Below are 22,033 nucleotides of genomic sequence, written 5' to 3'. Positions count from 1 at the left end.
AACCATTAGCAAAGGGTAACCAAGAGTGGAATCTTTCTTCACATGCTTGTGAAACAAGAATAGGATAAATAAGAAACAAAACTATGACAAAGTAATTATTGTACTTGCCAAGGAAAACCTTTCACTTTCGTACCAAAGAAACTGGATTAAATTATCCTCAGCTAATTAAGAAGTAGTTAGTTTAACAGATGCATCATTAAGAACACAACACCGGATGAGTTTGCTCCAGCTTATAGTATCTACATCTCTTATATTTCTTTTCACTGACAATAACTAAGAAAGCAAATTCCACTTGCCACTGACCTCATCAAGGAATAACGTATGGTTTGATTTAAAAAAAAAAAAACAACAAGAGATTGCCCTTTGATTTTGATTCTTTTCTTCTTGTTCCTTGTGCTGCTCCGTCTTGTGGTTCACATGGGGACGGGTCACACTATAATCTGTCCTTTTGGAGGATATATTCGCCCAACTGTCTCAACCTCACCTCACTTTTCCTCCTGCTTATAAGGAGCTCCTTTCATGATATCCCTCCCATACCACTCCCTTAACTTCAAACAAAATCTTCTTTTAAGAGTCCCTTCCATCACCTTGCTTTCACATTCAGGCACCTGCATACTTCTTTTACCTTTTCAGCCCTATAATTCTCTCACTTAAGATTTTCACCAATGGCATCTAATTCTCTCACTTCCTCACGTACCTCTGGCTCCTCCTGGACGGCAAAGCAAAACAAACTGTTCGAGAAGGCTCTGGCTAAATATGACAAAGACACTCCTGACCGCTGGCATAACATTGCCAAGGCTGTGGGTGGAAAGTCAGTTGAGGAAGTCAAGCTGCACTATGAGATCCTAGTCAGGGATCTCAAAGACATTGAGTCTGGCCGCTACCCTTATCCATATCCAACCAACTAAAGCGCTGTGAGTTTACTACTTACTATTCACTACCTATCCACAATCACTATAGATAACCAAGAAGTGAAGGCCACTTTCATATGCATGAATCACATTCCTAAAAATGCAGCTGTCATGCTTTTTTGTTGATGTAGTTGTGGATTTAAAGAAAACGTGGTTCTTAGAATTATCATACATGCGCATATCCATGACGTCCTTGTCCTTCCAGCTCCACACACCCGCAACCCCAAAGTCCTTAAGCATTGAAAACTCTCAAGTACCCAAGTGGGTCCATAAAAGAAAATCCAGAAAAGTAGGGAATCTTCATGTGCCTCCCCCAAATTTCTTTCTGTGGTCTATCACTTTAAATTTTTTTCCTTTTTCCACTGAGCATATACAGTTCATTTGCATTTAATGTTCTTATAGACCTAATTCCTTACAATTACTCAATCCTAATCTCAAATCTTTCGACTCTTTTTGTCTTTTTGGATTTTGGACAACATGCCGATGGTACTTTTGTCATTTCCAACATATTTTATCATAATTATCTGCATTTGTTTTTCTCACAGGAGCAAATCAATAAATTCCGTTTCTAGAGACTTAACTTGTCCTACTTGTCTTTCAGGTTAGCTGAAGACTATGAATATATATATGCATCTAGAGACCTCAGTTGCTGAGAGACTAGCCTAGTTCCCCACCTAAAGAAATCCATACAAAACTAATTATCCCATTGGTGTAATACTAAATGCTGTTACTACTATTTACCTTTTTTTTTTCTTTGTTATTATCATCTATTTGTATTTTCCTTTGGCCTTTATCTAGCTAAAGTAAATGCTATATTTTGGTAACAGATTTCAAATTTCATTTGCTATATAACTTTCTTTGGTTCAAAGGGCAGCTTCTGATGACGAGTTAGAAAAATAAGCAGGAAATAATCGAAAGACTAATTTCAAAATTACGAAGAAATCTGGTTAGGTGATCATTGAAGAGAGACGAACCTGATGAGTTTCTAGAAAAAGAATATCCAATCAAGAACCCCGTACATCTTGAACATCAACTTGATAAAGTACCACAAATAAATGCTTACGTCAAAAGATATAACAACAATTTTAAAGTATTTGGATACTAGAAATATAGCCTCGCTATCTCTTATTACTTATATTATATTTAAGGCTTTATTTACTATTTGGTCTTTGAATTATGGCCATTTTTCTATATTGGTATCTAAATTTTTTTATTCCATTTTGAGTACCTGAACTATAGTTTCATTACACTTTTTGACCTTTACTATTAACGGTGTTAAGATAAAAAAATAGCAACAAATCGAACATCACGTATCCTGTTGACTGTAATTTAGTTGTTGATAAACATTTAATTAATACATTAAAATGCATTAATACACAAAATAATATATGCAAATATAATAATATTATATATATGGAATAGGGTGAAACTTGATATTTTATTTTGGACAAAATTAAGTTATATATTTTTATGATAGTTAAAATAAAATTTTTAACATTTTAATTGCTTATACCTTTATACATTTTAAAAGATTAAATTAAAATTTTATCATTTTAAAAGAAAATTTAACATATCCTAACTTAAAATTTTACAAATTATAAAAACCAAATGTTAAAATTTCCATTTTAGAACCGCGACACTCCTACCAGCTCCAGCGACAATCAAATTGGGCAATTTTATTTTCAAAAATATGGGATTGGAACAATTTTTACATTAAGGATCTACTACTGGAAAGTTTAGAGTAATAATTTACGTTAACATTTAAAATTTAAAATATTTACTAATAACCTCTTAACCTAATAACAAAACAAAAGCTAATAACAAAACAAAAGTACTATGTTGTGAAATATGAAAACTGATTAATATCAAGCAACTTTATCCTTCACTCTTAATTATTAAAAATATAAATATAAATATTTGTAAATGACACACGTTAAAAATTAAAACAAAATCAATCAACTTTGGTTATCCAAATTGCGTTTACGTATTCCTTATTTATTTAATATAAATGCAAAATATTATATTACGTCATATTTCTATTTATTTTGGTTTAATCTTTAAAGATGCAAATATATATTAATAGTTATAGTGTGCTATTATCAACTTGCAACCTGGGTACCCAATTGGGACCGACTTGATCCAGTTGTGATAGCTTGCATAATTGGCTAGCATGAGTTTGCACATGGGGTGTTTGCATCCCCATGTTGGGTTCGTATCATCATGCAAGCGAATTCATGTTTAAGGAATACATGTTAATCCTAGAGTAGGGTATTTGTTGACGTGCATGGGGGCCTACCTAGGATGTCACATCTAAGGGACAGTATCATATAAAAAGGAAAATTAGTCTCTTTGAAGGACAAACACACAAAAATACTCAACAATTTGGTGAGGTGAGCGTGGACAGGCTTCCGATCATCAGAAAATCAGAAAACCAAGATGACTCACCCTAATGAGAATTTCCCTAATAGCTTCCCATCGGACCAAACAGGAGGTTCTGACACCAGTAACTAACCCTGAGAGATGGATCTCTTTGCTGTCTCGTTTATTGATCGGCCAGAAAACTTAGGCAACTCAAGCCAATGAGGTGCTTCTAATTTATTTGATCTTAATACCCCTTTTAGTCAGGGGCCATCCATCCCCTTTGATTAGGGAGCATCACCGCAACAATTGTTTGGTTTGCAGGAACAACTAAGTTTAATGAAAGAACATATGACTCAATGAAGTATCAGGTTTGAACAACATCAATTGTTTCAGTAGGAGCTATTGATACAGAACGAGGAATTAAGAAGAAAGATACAGTTTGACCATTCTAATCTTCAAGGCAATGTCGCGCCTCTTCAAGAGGAGATTGTGAAGGCACATGCAAAGTCATGGCAGGATGAGATGGATGCTTTGCGTAGATATGTTCAAGCATTACACCCTGATGTTCAAGACATGGACTAATTGTTTCATTCTAACAACCTTTTGTCTTTAGAAATGCCAACTGTGAGCCTACCATCTGAGTTCAAAGTGCTGAAAGAAATGTTTGAAGGTAGAAGGGACCCCAAGGCACATCTTATGTAGTATAATGATTATATGAATGTGTTAAGGGCCTCAAATGTGGCAGAGTGTAGGCTTTTTCAACGATTCATAGGGAAGCGCGGAAGATTGGTACTTATCCTTTCCACAAGGTTCCATTTAGAGCTTATCGTAGTTAGGTCAGATGTTCTTATGCAGATTTCGTGTTCACAGGACAATAATGAACACTCTAATGGGTTTAATGTCAGTAAAGTAGAGAGATGGAGAATATTTGCAGGACTATGTGAAACAATTTTATGCAGCGACGTTGAACACGAAGAATTTGGAAGACAAACAGCCTATTGATGCCTTCATTATGAGGGTTCAAAATGAGCACGTGCAATATTCATTTATTGATAATAGACTGCAAAGTTTTGCAAACTTATACGAGAAGGCGCACAAGTCTGTTGTGGCAAAGGAAATTAAAAGAGCAGCTCGCAGTACCTTTTAGAGGAATGATAGGCAGTTTAGGGGTTACTATGGTACGCATGGCCAACAAGGTCCTCTTTCTCAAAGTCTACGGGTCCAAGGTGGAGGGAAATAGAGGGATCACTCCCAGAATGAATCACCAAAGGCATTATAAAGGTCTCAGGGCGAGCACACAAGGAGGTATGTTCCTTATGGAAAATTTGAAGCATACACTCTTTTAAATGCTTTGTGTACTTGACCGCCTCTGGACGTACAAACGACTAGAGTATGAATACTGCAACGAAAAGATATGAAATCAAGGCAGTGTTCGCAAGTGTACGGGTCAGGTTGTAATATAATTACAATGAAGTGGGTGAGTACTCCGAGGATTGTACCCAAGGGAGGCGAGTTACTAGTTTAATTCTAACATACACAAATAGATCTAATTAATACTTTAAATAAACTATATTACGAATAAACATAAATAAAAAGTTTTTAGTTTTTATAAATAAAGAAATAAAAATAACAAAAACATAAATAGAAAAGACTTCAGAAAACTAATTTATAAACTTAATCAATTTTAGGTATGGGTGATTAGCTCGCTTCGGTGGTCATAACTAATTCCTATTTCGGGTTTTTACTCAATCAACTAGTTATTACCCTAGCAGGATCTCTCGATCTTCCACTAAACTAATGATTCGACAAGAACTACTTATCTATTGACCTCACACTTCATGTAACACCCCTAACCCACATTCGTCGCCGAAACAGGGTTACAGGATGTTACAGAAGTTTATAGAATAATTACACATAATTCCACTATTTACTTATGTTCATATCAAAGCTGTCCACTCAAGTCATAGTCACTAAATTATTTATATCTTGAGCTAAAAAATTATAAATTAAGATTCGCTTAATATTTTTGAAACTAGACTCAAATATCTTTCTACCATAAAATTTTTAGAATTTATGGATTAGCTAATAAGTAGAGTAAAATCTTGAAATTTACCCCTGTTCTGTTGTTTGACAGCTTCGACCTTTCTTTACTAAAAATGAATTATCTCTTAGTACGGGGTTTGGATAATACTCCCATCTATTTATCTTGAAAATAGAATCATAATAATTTAAACATATAAATTTAAAACCCAAATAATTTTTATTCAATTTTTAATGATTTTCCAAAGTAAGAATAGGGAACCCAAAATCATTCTGACATTATCTCACAAAAATTCAAATATCTCATAAAATAAAATTCTTTTGCTTACATTGTTTCTTCTATATAAAACTAGACTCAATAGGCTTTAATTTAATATTTTATTCAACCTCTAATTTGATTTCCATAATTTTTGGTGAATTTTCAAATTCAGACTACTGCTGCTGTCCAAAACTGTTTTAGTGAAAAATGTTGATAACTAAGTTTATAACACCCTCACTTCCTTTCAATTAAACCCTATACATGCCATATAAACCTTAAGATGCACAATAAAATTTACCGAAGTAATCTGGATAGTGTGTCCTGATGTGTTGATCCGATCCACCGATTTCACGTCAATCTACAAAGAACATTAAACACACAGGAGTAAACTTATGTAAGCTTAGTAAGTTCATAGGTTGTAAAGATAAACCTTACCAAACATTCTACGGTAAATCATAAACCACATAATTTACTATCATTTCCTGCCAATCACAATCACAGTCAATACACATCATATGATTGAGCTTAATATTAACAACTATTCAATTTCTATCACTTTAGTTAACATGTCATTTACCATTTTTTGTCAAATTAGAGAACGTTTTACGGATTTGAGTACGTCATTTGCTAGATGCCACACATCAATTTTGTTTTGTACACACTTTTCCATGGCCTTGCCATGTCTTGCACACTTGTCACTTTGCCACAGCTCAGCTATGGTTTTACACTTATACACATATAACTGCCATGGTTTAACCATGGACTTACATTCACTTTCACAATGTCATAACTCAGTATGGTATTTTCACTAAAAAGCCATACCTACATTCCACATTTTTCCATGGACCAACCATGGACTTATTCGTCAATTCATTACTTGTCACTGAACGTACGTACTCAATCATGCGTATCCCTTGATTTGAACTTTCAATTCGATTTTTACATTATTTCAATTTCATAATTCAATAGCAAATTTAAAAATTATGAATATTGTATCATTCATAAATTAACAATTGAATATAAAAATTCAACCATATGAACTTACCTGGGCCAATCAGTAGAATCTGTAAAAATTCAGGGACTAGTTTGATATTTTCTCTTTTTCGCGTTTATCTTTGGATTCCCGATCTATAATATAAAATTTTCCATTCATTAGCATCTAATTCAATACTAATTCAATTCACAATTTATACCCTTCAATTTTTGAAATTACACTTTTACCCTAAAATTTACAGTTTTTACAATTTAGTCCATACTCAATTAACACTTTAATTGAACTAATTTTTCCCCAAATAACACTTTATCTAATCATTTTAGGCTATTATAAAGCCTCTGAACTTCAAAATTTCAGTACAAAACCCCAATTCCTAGCTTTTTCACAATTAGGTCTTAAAAATCAATTTCTACTAAAATCACTTAATAAAATCATAATATAATGAAATTAAAGCTTCAAATCTATGATAATTCATCATAAACTTCCAGTAATCATTCATGGTAACTTTCAAAATCATTCATAGAATAAAAAACAAATGAATTCAATAGTTGGACTTAATTGTAAAAGTCACAAAACATGAAAAATTACAAAGAAAAAGCAAGATTTGAACTTACATGACAAAAAATATGAAAAAAAAAGCTTTAAAAATTTCTCCTATGGCTTTTTGGCTGAAAAAAATGATGAAATCTCTAGATTTTTCAATTTTGTCTTTGTTTTATATGTTTAATTTGGAAAATTTCCAATTTTGCCCTTGTTTCTCCTTATTTTCTGGCTGATTTTCTTGCCCAAACCGTGAAGCCCATATAATTTGGGTCTAATTTCCTTTTAAATACCTCATTATTAGTCACTTAAGCTTTTTAATCACAATTTAACAAATTTTCTAATATTTTCAATTTAGTCCTTTTTAATTAATTGACTATCCAAACGTTAAAATTTTCTAACGAAACTTCAATACTAACTCAATGACACTCCATAAATATTTATAAAAATATTTATGGCTTGGCTTATGAATTTGAGGTCTCAATGCCTCGTTTTAGTCCCAATTTACCTATTAAAATTTTATTAAATCACAAAATTCACTAATTCAAAAATTCTTCTAAATTCACACTTGACCCATAATTATTAATTTATTAAATTTTCAAACTTGTCAGATTTAGTGATCCCAAATCACTGTTTACAACACCACTGAAAATTGGGCAGTTACACTCCAGACCAGTTTGGGGATAAGATGTTCACATATAGGCCATACCAATTTTGGGTTAATTCCCACCTAAATGACTTTCTATGGTTGTCAAGCCTAGGGATTAAGTTCTTCCTCTTCCAAATAGTTGATTCGCTAATAAAACCCTACATAGTAATCAGTTAATCACACTTCCACTCACTAATCCCTCATAAGAGGATTATTTTCTCGTGATCTCATGAACATAATAAACTTGATGATAAAGATAAACATAAATAAAAAATTAAGAGAAATGTTTAAGAGAATCCTGAATTGTATTGATTGAAGCATACAAATAGAAAAAAAACTGAAATTAAACTAAAGCCTAAAAGAAAGGGAAAACTTAAAACTAAATTTACAAAGAAAAACTTAGGATGTAAAAGTTGTCATCAAAAAATGTTTTAAGAGCCTATTTATAGAGTTAAGGTTGCCGTTGCCCTCAACCCTAGGTTAGTTGACATTCTTGTGTTTAATTTCCATTGTATGGATCAAAATGGCCCTGGTTCGTAAATGCTTCCTGTACAAGGTTGATGCGGCGGCAATCGACGCCTAGCCACTTTACCCAGCAGCCAACTCACGCGCCAACCTCTGTGAGTCTTCTATTACATTTTAATTTGGGTAGTTCATATGTGCTTTATTCATTAACTGACATGGAATTCGGATTTTGGATTTAGATTATGAATTTGCATGTTTTCCTAACTATGGGTCGCTACTGATGTCCATTTTCTATAATTTGTTAGCAAGTAGTGAGGTTTTTCATGTTTTTTAGTTTGGTTAGCAAATATGAATTTTCGTATTTCTATAGAACTTTGTATTATTACCATAAACTGCAGTTTTAATACCGTTATTCTTACCAAATTGTAAAATATGGAAATGGTTCAATGAAAAAAGTTCTCCTATCTTACTACCTATTAGACACAGTGCAATCTTTATTTCCTTAATCCTTTTTTTCATTTAACAGTATGCATTACAAACGCAGCTTAATAATTGAACTTGAATTTAGTTTTTGCATCCAATTTTCAATTAATCATTATTTTATAAGTATAGACCATAGCAACAAGTTTTCGTGCCAGACTCTATAGGTAACTCTTTAATTTGAATCACTATTGCTCACATAGATGATATAATAGTATGTCACTTAATTTATTGAAAATTTATTTCACAAGTACTAACTTTGCCTCATGATAATTCATTAGAAATATACATTTGGTTCTAAATTTTTTCTCTGTTGACTATACAAGATGTAGTAGTTAGCTCATTATTGGGACAAACTAGCCTTGTTGCGAAGTCAAAATGTTAGACAGTTTATGTGGATGGCTCAACAGCAAAGACGAGATCATGAGCATGCATTATCCTTATAGACCCTGATTATAATGAATGGTAGTATGGACTCTCATTTGGCTTCCATGCATCTAACAGTGCTATAGAATGTGAAGCATTAATATTTAGGCTACAACTAGCTCGACAGTTAGGGGCGAGAGAGTTGATAATATACACTGATTCTCAGTTGGTAAGAAAGCAGATAAATGAACAATATGAAGAAAAAAAAGCCTAGTATAAATAAGTACCATGCCATAGTTGCCCAACTAGTACTCAATTTGGTAAGGCAGTAGTCAGACAGTTATCCAAGATAAAGAACACCAAAGCTGACATTTTATCTAAGTTGGCATCCTCTATAACTATTGAGCAAATAAGGAAAATCATGTTAGAACATAGAGCCACCTAAGCTGTAGTCAACAGGTGCTTGATCTAAATCAAGAACAAACATGGATGACCCCCATAATACAAGCCTTACAGGGTAAAGTCGACAACTGAACAAAAAAGAGTTAGCCAAAGTGAAACATAAAATGGTAAGGTATGATGTTGTTATTTACATTTAATGCATCATGGTATCTACAAGTTATTTCTGGATCTATCAGTTTTAGATATATCATGTTAAGGGCGTACTTTATAAAAAGGGTTACTCCTAGCCACTTTTGAGATGCCTCATTCCCACTGAAGCTGAGTACGTCATGAGGGAGATACATGAAGGAATGTGTGGCAATCACCTGTGTAAAATCTTGTTTTTCAGTGGCGTCGAAAATAGGAGTTTTGGGACTACAATTTTGACGAGTGGGTTCGTAAATTTTATTATTTAATCTTTAGAGTCAAGTACAATGTTATAGTGAATTTTTATTTGAAAATTTTTGATAATTGACCGGTTAATTAAACTACAAGTGGTTTGGTCCAAAAGTCGGTGATTTTGGAAAAATTAGGTATCGATACCTCGTTTCTGTAAACCAAGCTCGTAAATATTTTTATTAAATATTTAAAAAGCTGTTATATAGGTGGAGAAGTTTGGTTAGAAAAATTTAGTGATTTGATAGTTAATTTAGATATAAGGACTAAATTTTAAAAACTGTAAAATTTAATTGCTTTAGATTTTTATTAGCTTACATGCTTAATTAATAATTGTTTAAGGTTTAAAGTAGTAATTTACCATCTTTTGAATGTGGGTGGACGGTCAATGCTTGTTTCTAATTAATTTATATGTTATTTTAATGTTAAATTAAATTAAATTAAATTAAATTAAATGTTTAAGCAAAATATTATAAAACATTAAACAAAAAAAAGGGAAAAAACATTATCATCTTTGCTCTTTCCCCTTCATCACTGATTCTTCGTGGATGAGAAAACTTAAGTTTCGGCCAAGCTTCCAAGCTTTGCATGGTATGTTGTTTTAGTTTGTTTTTCATAAATTTTATACTTTTGAGATCATTGCATCTAGGTCTAGCTAACTCGTATCTCTATTTTCAAAACTATTAAAGATTTGAAAACTTTCCATTAATGAATTTTAGATGTTTTTGATAGAAAATAGTTTATTTGAAAGCTATGAAATGTTTAAGGATTTTTTATAAAGTAATTTTTGTTAATTTTGCATTTAGGGACTAAATTGTGAATATTTTACAAGTAACATTTAATTCCTATAAATTTGGATTTTGGAGGCTTTAGAAGGACATAATTGAAATTTGAATGAAAAACGAAGCTCAATTGTGAAAGTTATACTAGTTTCGGCTTTAGGGAATAAATTGAATAAAATATAAAAAATTAAGGAAATTATGTAAAATGAAATTAAAAGATTATAAACATGAATTTGAGTGTAACCATGGGATTGATATTGATATTTTTAATTATATAGATCAAGTTGTAAACTTAGGCGAAAAAGGGAAAATTGATGATTAATCCATGGTATCTAAAGTGTTACCATTTTGTAAGGTAATTTCATATAGCGCAATTTAAATTGCTTATGCTAATGTGTTATATTGCATCTGTTAATATTGACTATTGGTAAATTGAAATTGTGTTATAATGTGAGATAAATCCCAAATGGAATTAGTAAAAGTCTCGTATATGAGGTTATGGGTTCTTGCCCAGGTTCTGAGTTCCTACATGTGTCGCGAAATCAAGAGTACATGTAGAATTTTCGAGCTCCAGCAATTGTTGTAGACTTGAGAAAATAGGTTTAAGTTTCAAGCTTCAGCATATATTGCGGACTCGAGAATACAAGTTTATTAAGCCCTGGCCAAACAATTTGTTTTGTAGGTTCAACCTTAACAAGTGACCAGACACTATTATCTGATTTGTGTAGGTTTAACCCTTATGTGTGACCAGACACTATGATTTTTTATTCGTATAGGTTTAACCTAAATAGGTTACTAAGCACTAATACTTTCACCTCTGTATAGAGTCCTTTTACGAAGTTTCATTGGGTATTATTGTGAATAAAAAGGGATGTTGTGCCATTGAATGTTGACTAAGTTATGCATATGAATCAAATATAAGGGATAAGTTAGATTGAAATAAAACTGAGAACATTGGGTTTATATATGTGATTGAGCTCAAAATCTTATAAATCGACGTTGTTTAAATCTTTATAGGTATATTTGAATTACATAATGAATTGTGTGTTGTGTTAAGTGATTAAGGTAAATAAATGTTTATATTATATGAGTTTACTAAGTATTTTAATTACTTACTGTATTACTACTTTTCTATAGATTTTTAGATGTTCAGTATGTGTAGATAGGATCATCAAGAAGCTCACATCTACTGTCTCTTGATTTAGTAGACTTTTAAAATTTGGAGTAATATCCTCGTATATATAAACCTATGTTTGTGGTTGGTTATTAGAGGTTTGGTATATGTCAAGTTCAGTAGTTTGAATGGCATTATACATATGTTTATGATGGTTGTTTGGAATGGCTATAGAATTTGGTTGTGTTAAGTAAATGCTTATGTTTGGTATGATTAAGTTGTGATATGAAATAGATGAGACACGAATTGAGTTTATTGAATTGTTGGTTCCAATGAAAACATATTAGTTGTATGTTAAATGGTTAGGTGAATTAGTGTTTTGACTTGGAAATATGCATGCTTTAGTGTTGGTTTGAATAGCATGAAATGACATCATTGGTCACTTGAAGGAATGGTATGAAAACTTGCTCAAATAGTTCATTTTTGTTGTATAGGGGCAACCACATGGTCATGTGTGTCACATAGTTGATTGAAACGATCGTGTGTTAAGCATGTTCAGGGTGGTTTTAGTCCATGCATGACCCACGGTTTATTCTGTGACCTAGCGACACGGCCGTGTGATCCTGGATTGCACGAAATCAAGTTGTTGCATGGTTTAGAGACACGGTTGTGTGATAGCCCTGCACGACTTCAACCTTGTCACATGACCTCAAATACTTAATTTACTTAAAAGAGGTAATGGATAGGCATAGGAAACTTAAAAAGGGAGACCAAGTTAACATAGATGCATCCTGTAGTGCGATAATCACTAAATAGATACCCCAAAATTAAAAGACTTGAGGAGTTTCACAATTTCGATAGAGATAGGGGACATACAGTTAAGCAAGGCCTATGTGACCAAGGAGCCAATATCAATTTAATCTCTTTATCAATACATAAGAAACTCAGGTTAAGGGAACTTCAAAATGCAAACATCACACTATAGTTGAATGAAAGATCTTCCATACAACTGAAAGGAGTCCTTGAAGATGTGTTAGTAAAAGTGCGTAATTTTATCATCCCTGTGGATTTCGTAATTTTAGATTTAAGGAAGGATGTGAAATCCTTATTTTGCTAAGGAGACCCTTTATAGCCACATCTAGGTCAACCATTAACTTAGAAAATAATAAACTGATAATAAAAATTAATGGTGAGACCGAAATGTTCAAATGTGGTAACCTAAAAAACGAGGGATGTGAGGAAGCTTTAGGAAATAAATGCTATGAAATATTTGTAAATATCTCTAATGACCACGATCCAAGATGGGTGTATTTTGTGATAAGTGCAGGTCAAAAGAGTAAACCTAAGGAGCAAAAAAGAAGGAGCATGGTGGAGTGGCATGATGGACGTTGGATGAATTTATATAGACAACCGAGAGATAAGACATCAGTGTACAGAATTACGGAGCTGACGGATGAATCTTGAAGCCATACTTGATGAACCAATAGATAATATATTTATTATGTTGTAATTTGTTGTAATTTAATTATTGATAATTTGAACAATATTGATTAAATAGGAGTAGGATATAAATTAGGACTACGTATATAGATTAGAATTAAATTATATTAGAATTATCAGAAATAGGTTATAGATGTGGCCAACACCTTGAAAATCAAGAAACCATGCCAGAAAAGGTTTGATGTCGCAACACCAACCACAGACTTGAGAAATTGGACAATTTTGTTCGATATAGCCTGTGTCGCAACTTCGAAGGAAGTAGCCTCAGCACTTCAAAACTTCAACTTGTGTCTCGACATCAAACCCCAATGTCGTGAAAATGGTAAACTGTAAGGGTCGTTACAATATGGAAAGCCTGTGTCGCGACATCAATGCAAAAATCTACAGCATTTAACTTGAACCATGCGTAACTTGCCAGTCAAAAAAAATTTCACTCGATTTTCTCTTTAAAACAAACCCCTATATAAGTTTATTTAACCCCTAAAAACTCATATTAAGTTTTCTAACCTTAAACCCTCCATAAAAACCTTTACAAACCCTTATTTTCAATTATTTTTTATTTTCTCTCTAGTTGCAATCCTTCCTCTTTTCTTTTGTTCTCTTGTGTAGTTGCAAATCTATACATCCACGGAGAGCATATAACTTGAATCAGAAGTGGAATGAAAAGCATTCGGCGTAACAAGGTTAAGGGTTCATTTTTTATTTTACTGTTACATTGCTTAATACATTGCTTGATACTTAGTTTATCTAGTTGTAAATATTAGAAAATTGCCTTTTAGAAAAACTAGAAGAACTAATGAAAATAAGCACCGATGAGCGTAAATACCTCTAACTTTCCCAACTCGGACCTCGAATTTTTTTCTTGAACTACAAGGGAAGACATTCATACAAGAGAGGGGTTTCAAACCATTGATGCACTTGTGCAAAGAAATTTGGGCATTAGTTCAGTACCATGGGTGGGAGCACTTTTGCTTAACCCCGAAGGAACATGCTGTTATTCCATAGTACATAAAATTTACGCATCATTTAGGGACCAAGAATCTAGGAGACCTTATGATGTTGTTTGGGAAAACATAACAGTTAAGGGTCAAAAGGTGAGCATCACCCTTAGGGAAATTTGTAAATTCTACAATGTACCATACTATGAGCCTGAATTTTTTTAACCAAGGGTAGTGGTGAATGGAAACACCAACCAGGTACCAATGTCCCAACTACCTTTAACCAAGCAATTATGTTCCTGATTGCAAAATTGTGGGAGCAATTTTTATGTACCCGGTTTACACCTGCTTTAAACGTATCTAATGTTAATACTTTTTTAGTTATTTTGTTATATTCTATTCTATAGAAGAAACATGTATGTCCCGGGAGGTGGATCTACCATAATATGAAGTGGTGCATAAACAAACACAAGGTCGGGGTCTTCTTTCCTCACTTAGTAAAGGTACTATGCAAAAAGGTAGAGGATCCAATAAAAACAAATAAATAGTTCATAAGGCTAGCGAAGAGCTTGATCAGAGACTCATTTTATAGTCAAAATGTCGAGCTGCATCAGAAGCAAATCAAAGATTGAAACCAACACAAGAAATAGAAAATTGATGTTCTAACATCCTTGAAAAGAAAAACAATATTAATAGCTCGAAAATGACTCGAGGAAAGTGATATCTTAGACATAGAAAGGGTAATACGATGGATGCAAGAAATGGGCTCGGTTGGACAAGTATTCACACGACAAAATGGTATGCATTTACGAAATTTTCCTCTTAATAAATATGACCCATAACAAGTTGAGTCACCCAACAGTTTGGAGAACTTTTTGAAGGCATGCATGGCAAAGAGTGATGCCTTAATCTAAAGCCAAGTAGCAACACTTAAAAAGTTGGAGAACTAAATGGGTTAGTTAGTTATAGAGCTTCATAATTGACAGCAAGGAGTCTTGCCGAACGATACAAAAAATCCAAGAAATTTGGGTAAAGAACATTGTAAAATAGTTGCCTTATAAAGTGGTAAGCCTTTGGAACTCAAGGAGGTTGTGATTGAAGATGAACCCGTTGAAAATGAGGAAAGTGAACCAACAATTGAAAGTCCTACACTAGCCATAACTTACAAATTCGGATGAGGTAAAACCTAAACTAGTGAATTCTGAAAAACTAACAACTTCTTTAGATTCAGATTTATCTCCTCAGAAAAGTTGTCCAATCCAACCCAAAGTTCTATCACCTCCATATCCTTAAAATTTCTATCCATATAAGCAGAAACAAGAGGTGTAATTCAATAAGTTTTTGGACGTTCTAAAGCAACTTCACATCAACATCCCGTTGGTGTAGGCTTTAAAGAAAATGCCCAATTATGTGAAGTTCATTAAGGACATCCTATCAAAGAAGAAATGACTTAGTGAGTATGAGACTATCACTTTAACGAAGGAGAGCAATGTGTTCTTTTAGAACAAGCTTCCTCTAAAACTGAAAGACCTTTGAAGCTTTACTATACCTTATAATATCAGAGAATCTTACTGTGGTAAAGCTTTGTGAGTCCTAGGAGCAATCATTAAATTGATACCCAAGTTTATTTTCAAACTATTGAGAATAGAAGAAGTAAGACCCACTACTGTGATAGTTCAACTGGTCGATCAATCTTTAGCATACCCCGAAGGAAAGATCGAGGATGTTTTGGTAAGAGTTGATAAATTTATTTTTCCTATTGATTTCATTGTCTTAGGTTTTGAAGTAGATAATGAAATTTTGATCATTCTAAGGAGAGCTTTCCTAGCCACGGGAATAACATTGATAGACATGCAAAAAAAAGAACTCACGATGAGAGTTCAGGATGATCAGGTTATGTTTAATGTTCTTAAAGCTATGGAATTTCCTAATCCAGTGGAGGAATTTTTAATGATGGAAGATTTAGAAGCTTTAGCTTATATGGAATGGGAAAATAATTTTGAAGAAGACCAAGCGTAGAATACTTTAGGGTCTGAGCCATTGGAATATGAAAAAGGTAATGAAAACATGGCTTTGATGGAAGCCAATCGAGGGTTTATGTTCAACCAACACGGTTTGAACCACTAGAATTGGAAGTTGGGGAGTTTGTGCACCTCAAGTTGTCAATCAAGGAACCACCCAAACTCGAACTTAAGGTATCTTATTCCCATTTAAAATATGTTTATTTAGGTAACTTTTCTACTTTGCTTGTGAATGTTTCAGTAGAATTAACAGAACACCAAAAGGAGCAACTGATCAAAGTTTTACATAAATTAAAAAAAAAGCGATCAGTTGAGCTATAGCTAATATTCGAGGTATAAACCCTACTTTCTGTATGTATAAGATTATCTTAGACGAGGGCGAGTGAGCTAGAATTGATGGGTAAATGAGACTCAACTTTATCATAAAAAAGGTAGTTAGAAAGAAAGTTATCAAATGGTTAGATGTGAGAGTTATCTACCCCATCTCAGATAGTTCATGGGTAAGTTTGGTATAATATGTACCAACAAAAGACGGAGTCATGATTGCTGAGAATGAACGTAATGAGTTAATCTCGATGAGAACAGTCACGGGTTGGAGAATCTATATTGATTACAAAAAATTAAAGAAAGCCACTCTAGAGGATCATTTTTCGTAGCCTTTTATGGATCAAATGTTAGATCGACTAGTAGGTAACACATATCACTATTTTTTAAATGGATATTCGAGATATAACCAAATATTTGTATCCCCAGAAGATCAACCCAAGACCACTTTTCCTTGCCTGTATGGTACATTTTCTTTTAGGTGAATGGCTTTCGATTTATATAGTGCACCTGTCACATTTCAGTGATGCATGATGGCAATATTTATTGATATGGTAGAAATTTTTGTTGAGGTTTTCATGGATGATTTTTCTATTTTTTGTAATGCTTATGATTTTTGTTTGAGTAATGCTTACGATTTTGTTTGAGTAATTTGGCTAAGGAAAAATCTTGTCCTTAACTAGGAGAAATGTCATTTTATGGTTAATGAGTGAATTGTCTCAGGACATAAAATTTCCAAACGAGGAATTGAAGTTGAAAAAGCAAATGTAACACCCTTAACCCGTATCCGTCGTAGGAACAGGGTTACAGAGTATTACTAAAGTTTACAGAACAATAATAGATAATTCATGTTATTTATTGTTCATATCCAAAGCTAATCATATTGTCCCTTGAATGGACCCTCGAGGCCCAATTTAAGCATTAGAAACAAGTCAGGACAGAATCAGAATCTCACAAAATTTTTCGTAAAATTTCAAAATTTTTCTTATATATAAAGGTCACACGCCCGTGTGAGTAGGCCGTATGGCTCACACGGCCAAATAAAATGCCGTCTCAGGTCATGTGGGCATTCGATAGGAGGCACACGGCTGTAACACCCTTTACCCGTATTCGACACGGAAACAGGGTATGAGGCGTTACCGGACATAAACTCACACAATCATACAAAACAGAGACATGAATTTCCATCCAATTTAAAATTTTTCATAACAATTGGATACCTTTAACATGTAGAACTCAACTTTTGCACTTTTTACAATTTAGTCCTTTTGACTAAATTGAGTGCCCAAACGTCAAATTTTCGAACAAGATTTTCATGAAATCATTTCGTGAAATTGTAGACCATAAAAACATAATAAAAATAAATTTTTTTAGTCAGATTTATGGTCTCAATACCATTATTCTGACTAGACCCTAAATCAGGATATTACTCACGGTCATGTCCCAGCTCGTGTCCATACCCATGTAACTCTCTGACTTAGGTCACAGGGCCAGCCACAGGCCCGTGTTTAGTCCCTAAGGTTAATTTTAATTTTTGAAATTTAGGTGCAGGTTTCATACGACCAGGATACATGCCCATGTTCTAGGCCATGTGTTACACATAGCTGAGACTCACCTCCATGTCTCTGCCAGTGTGCCACTTCTGAGCATTCTTTTTTTCAATTTTAAGATGTAGGGGACACACGGCCAAACCACACTGCCTATATGCCAAGCCGTGTGTCACACACGGTTAAGACATACGCTCGTGTGTCTACCCGTGTGGACAAAATAAAACCATTTCTTAGCTTTATTTCTCACCCAAATTTGCCAACAACCTACACCAATATTTGCAATTATATACCAACCAATTCAGGCATTATAACCAAACCAACTCTATCATCTAACACGATATCATCACATGCATTCATTCTTATCTTTTATAAAAATACATGTTTAACGTAACTCAATTAAACCATTCTAAACACAAGTATTTATCATGATTTAACCTTATAAATATACCAAAACAAACTATCACTAGCCACTCCAATGGCTAGATTATAAACAACCATTACTAGCCAACAATTAGCCAAGTTAACCTATACATGCCATTATACCAAAATAAGTTTACTATTTATACCAAAACAAACTAGTGGATAGTGTGATGATACTTCGACCGATCTCCAACCTTTGTGAGCTTTTGAGCACTATAAAACAGAGAAAAGAAAGCCTAGTAAGCATTTAATGCTTAGTAAGTTCATATAACAGGAATTAAACTTACCAATAACATTCACTAAAATAAGCATTCAATAATATGGTTTCCAACAATTTGACAATTTGCCTAATCACATATACTCAATTAAGCAAGTTAGTCACATAATTCACATGTACATCAAATAAACATGGATGAGCTAATCATGCTACAAACTTTCAGGTATTTTAGAAGCATTCAAGACATATTTCTTTTAATCTCAAAATTTTCTCATGTCAGGAGTTTTATCCGTTGAATCATTGAAATTTCAATGGATACTCAGGTAGTATACACGAGGTATACAAATAAGTGATCCGTCAATTCATGTTTAAGGGTACCCGATAGGGCACATAATCAACGAGCACATTCTTGAGCTACATATATCAGGATGCTCAGATGAGCTGTGTTACAGGATGCTTATCTGAGCTAAACAGGAAACTCATAAGAGTTTTAAATCAGAGAGCTTATAGAGTTTAACAGATAGTTCCGAAGAGTTATTATCAAAGAGCATCGGATAGCCTTTTAACAGGAAGTTCAAGTGAGCCATGCTAGGAAGCTCATAAAAGCCTATATCAAGACGCTCACATAGAGCTGCGTTTATGTCCACAATATATGCTGGATCACAACCCATGTAAGAGGACACTCACAAAGAGCTGCGGTAGTGCGCAACACATACAAGATCGCTATCGATCAGGAATGCTCGTCGGAACTATATACAATAGGATGCTCGAGAAGGCTTTTAACAGGATGCTCGTTCGAGCTATAATGTCTGCAACATATGCAGGACTATAATTAGTATGAGAAATCTTGTATCCATCAAATTTCATTATTCAAACGGAATTTAACATATTTTGGACATAATCGGATATGTGATTATTTCATATATTTATAACATTTATATAATACATTTAATCAAATACTATATTCAAATCAAGAATAAAAATAAACACAATTTTGTTACACGAACTTACCTCAACACTTGTTCGTATTTAAAAGTTTACTAATTCAGCACATTTTCTTTTCCTCGATCTAACTCTTTATTTGACCTTTCCGGGTGTATATAAATTAATTTAACATCAATTTAATCCATTTCATACTCATTTACATGCAATTTATATCCTAGGCAAAATTACCATTATTCCCCTATACTTTTCATAAATGACAATTTCGTCCCTAGGCTCGGAAAATGAATTTCATGCAATTTAATCCTTATTCCAAGCCAAACCAAAATTTTCATATAACGTTTACAGCACATGTATTTCACAAAATTTAGAATTTTTCCATAACTTTTACCTCTTTACAATTTAATCTCTAAATCATAATTTTATCAAAATTCTCTTTGTAAAAGTTGTTTATCTGCCAACAACCTTTCATTTTCTACTATAAATTTCAAATTTTCAGCATTTACATCCATGGAAAAACTTTGTTACTTTGATAACTTCTCAAATTAATCCCCAAAATAGATAGATTAGGCTATCTCGATCTAAAAAATATAAAAAGTACTAAAAACAGGACAATAATACTTACCCAATTAAGCCAAGAAAGCTTGCTTGAACACTTTTCTCTTTCTTAGGGTTTCCATGTCTTAATTTGGGGAAGATGATATAAAGTGATGATATTTTTCTATTATCATTTTTTAATTATTTTAGTTTCCAATTTAGTCCTGATCATTTTTTAATTTTTCCACGGATGATTCATCAAAAATATCTACTAACTTTTCTTTAATGGTCTAATTACCATATAAGGACCTCAAATTTTAAATTTTGTAGCTATTTGATACTTATAGCTACTAGAACTCAACTTTTGCATTTTATACAATTTGGTCCTTTCCATAATTAAACACATAATTGGTAAAAATATTTTATCAGAGTTTTTATATAACATTCCTATCATAATACGGACCATGCAATAATATTCAAATAAGTTTTCTCTCTGGCTCAGATTTTTGGTCTCGAAACCACTGTTCTGATTTCACTGAAAATGGGTTGTTACAGCTCTCCCCCTTTAAGAATTTCTTCCTCGAAAATCTTACCAGTAAAGAGATTTGGATATTTCTTTCTCATAGTATCCTTCGGTTTCCAGGTAGCTTCTTCTATTCCATGTCGCTGCCAAAGAATCTTTACCAAAGTTACCTTTTTTATTTCTTAACTCTTTTGTCTCATATGCCAAGATTTTGATTGGTTCCTTACTGTATGTCATGTCAGGCTGAATCTCAACTTCTGTGGAGAAATAATATGTGAAGGATCTGACCATACCATCGCTACATAGACACATTAAAAAAATTATGAATTCTATCAAGTTTTGGTGGTAATGCCAACCGATATGCAACAGGTTTGATTCTTTCAATAATTTCATATGGCTCAATGAACCGTGGACTCAATTTTCCTTTTCGACCAAATTGGAGAACTTTCTTTCAAGGTGATAATTTTAAGAATACCTTGTCACCGACCTGAAATTCTATTTCATTTTCGTTTAAAATCGGCATAAGACTTTTGACAATCAGAGGTTGCTTTCAAACTATCTTGAATTACTTTCACCTTTTCTTCAGTTTCACAGACTAAGTCAACTCCATGTATCTTTTTCTCACTGAGCTCTGTCTAATACAATGGAGTTCCACATTTACAACAATACAGAGCCTTATATGGTGCCATTTTAATACTGGACTGGTAACTGTTATTGTAAGCAAATTCAACTAAAGGCAGATATTTTTCCAAGTTACCTTCGAATTCTAGAATACAACACCGAAGCATATCTTCCAAAATCTGTATAACACGTTCAGATTGTCCATCAGTCTGAGGATGGAATGCAGTGCTGAAATGTAACCGTGTAACAAGAGCTTCTTGTGATTTTTTCCAGAATCAAGACGTAAATCGAGGATCTTTGTCTAAAATAATGGAGATCGGCACTCCATGCAGTCTAACATTCTTAGAGAAAATTCTCCATTCATCAAATCTATCCAGAGAAAATTTCATATGTACCAAAATGAAGTGTGAAGAATTTGTTAAACAATCAACAATTATCCAGATGGCATCTATCTTCTTCAGAGACAGGGGTAACCCTGATACAAAGTCCATGGTAATTCTTTCCCACTTCTACTCCAGTACCGTAACTGGCTATAATAATCCCAAAGACACCTAATGTTCAACTTTTACTTGGTGACATATCAAACATTTAGATACAAATTCAGAAATATCTCTTTTCCTTCCTAGCCACCAATACATCTTT

At 33.2% G+C, this 22,033-nt stretch overlaps 1 protein-coding gene and 1 long non-coding RNA gene across 2 annotated transcripts; both read left to right on the top strand.

Annotated features, from left to right (window-relative positions):
- Positions 1–261: 261 nt before the first annotated feature.
- On the top strand, positions 262–1,746 carry LOC108488889 (protein RADIALIS-like 3). Its single transcript, XM_017793167.2, has 2 exons — positions 262–914; positions 1,513–1,746. The coding sequence occupies exon 1, from the start codon at positions 666–668 to the stop codon at positions 906–908; it is 243 nt and encodes an 80-aa protein (XP_017648656.1). The 5' UTR covers positions 262–665; the 3' UTR covers positions 909–914; positions 1,513–1,746.
- A 6,429-nt stretch (positions 1,747–8,175) lies between these two features.
- Positions 8,176–13,421, top strand: LOC128281605 (uncharacterized). The gene is made up of 2 exons (XR_008271853.1): positions 8,176–8,374; positions 13,126–13,421. It is a non-coding gene; the product is annotated as an uncharacterized LOC128281605 (long non-coding RNA).
- Positions 13,422–22,033: the final 8,612 nt, after the last annotated feature.

Source organism: Gossypium arboreum, chromosome 10 (assembly GCF_025698485.1).
Source record: "Gossypium arboreum isolate Shixiya-1 chromosome 10, ASM2569848v2, whole genome shotgun sequence".
Classification (NCBI taxonomy): Eukaryota; Viridiplantae; Streptophyta; class Magnoliopsida; order Malvales; family Malvaceae; genus Gossypium; species Gossypium arboreum.
Note: the sequence above shows the minus strand (reverse complement) of the source record. Positions and strands in the feature narration are given on the sequence as shown.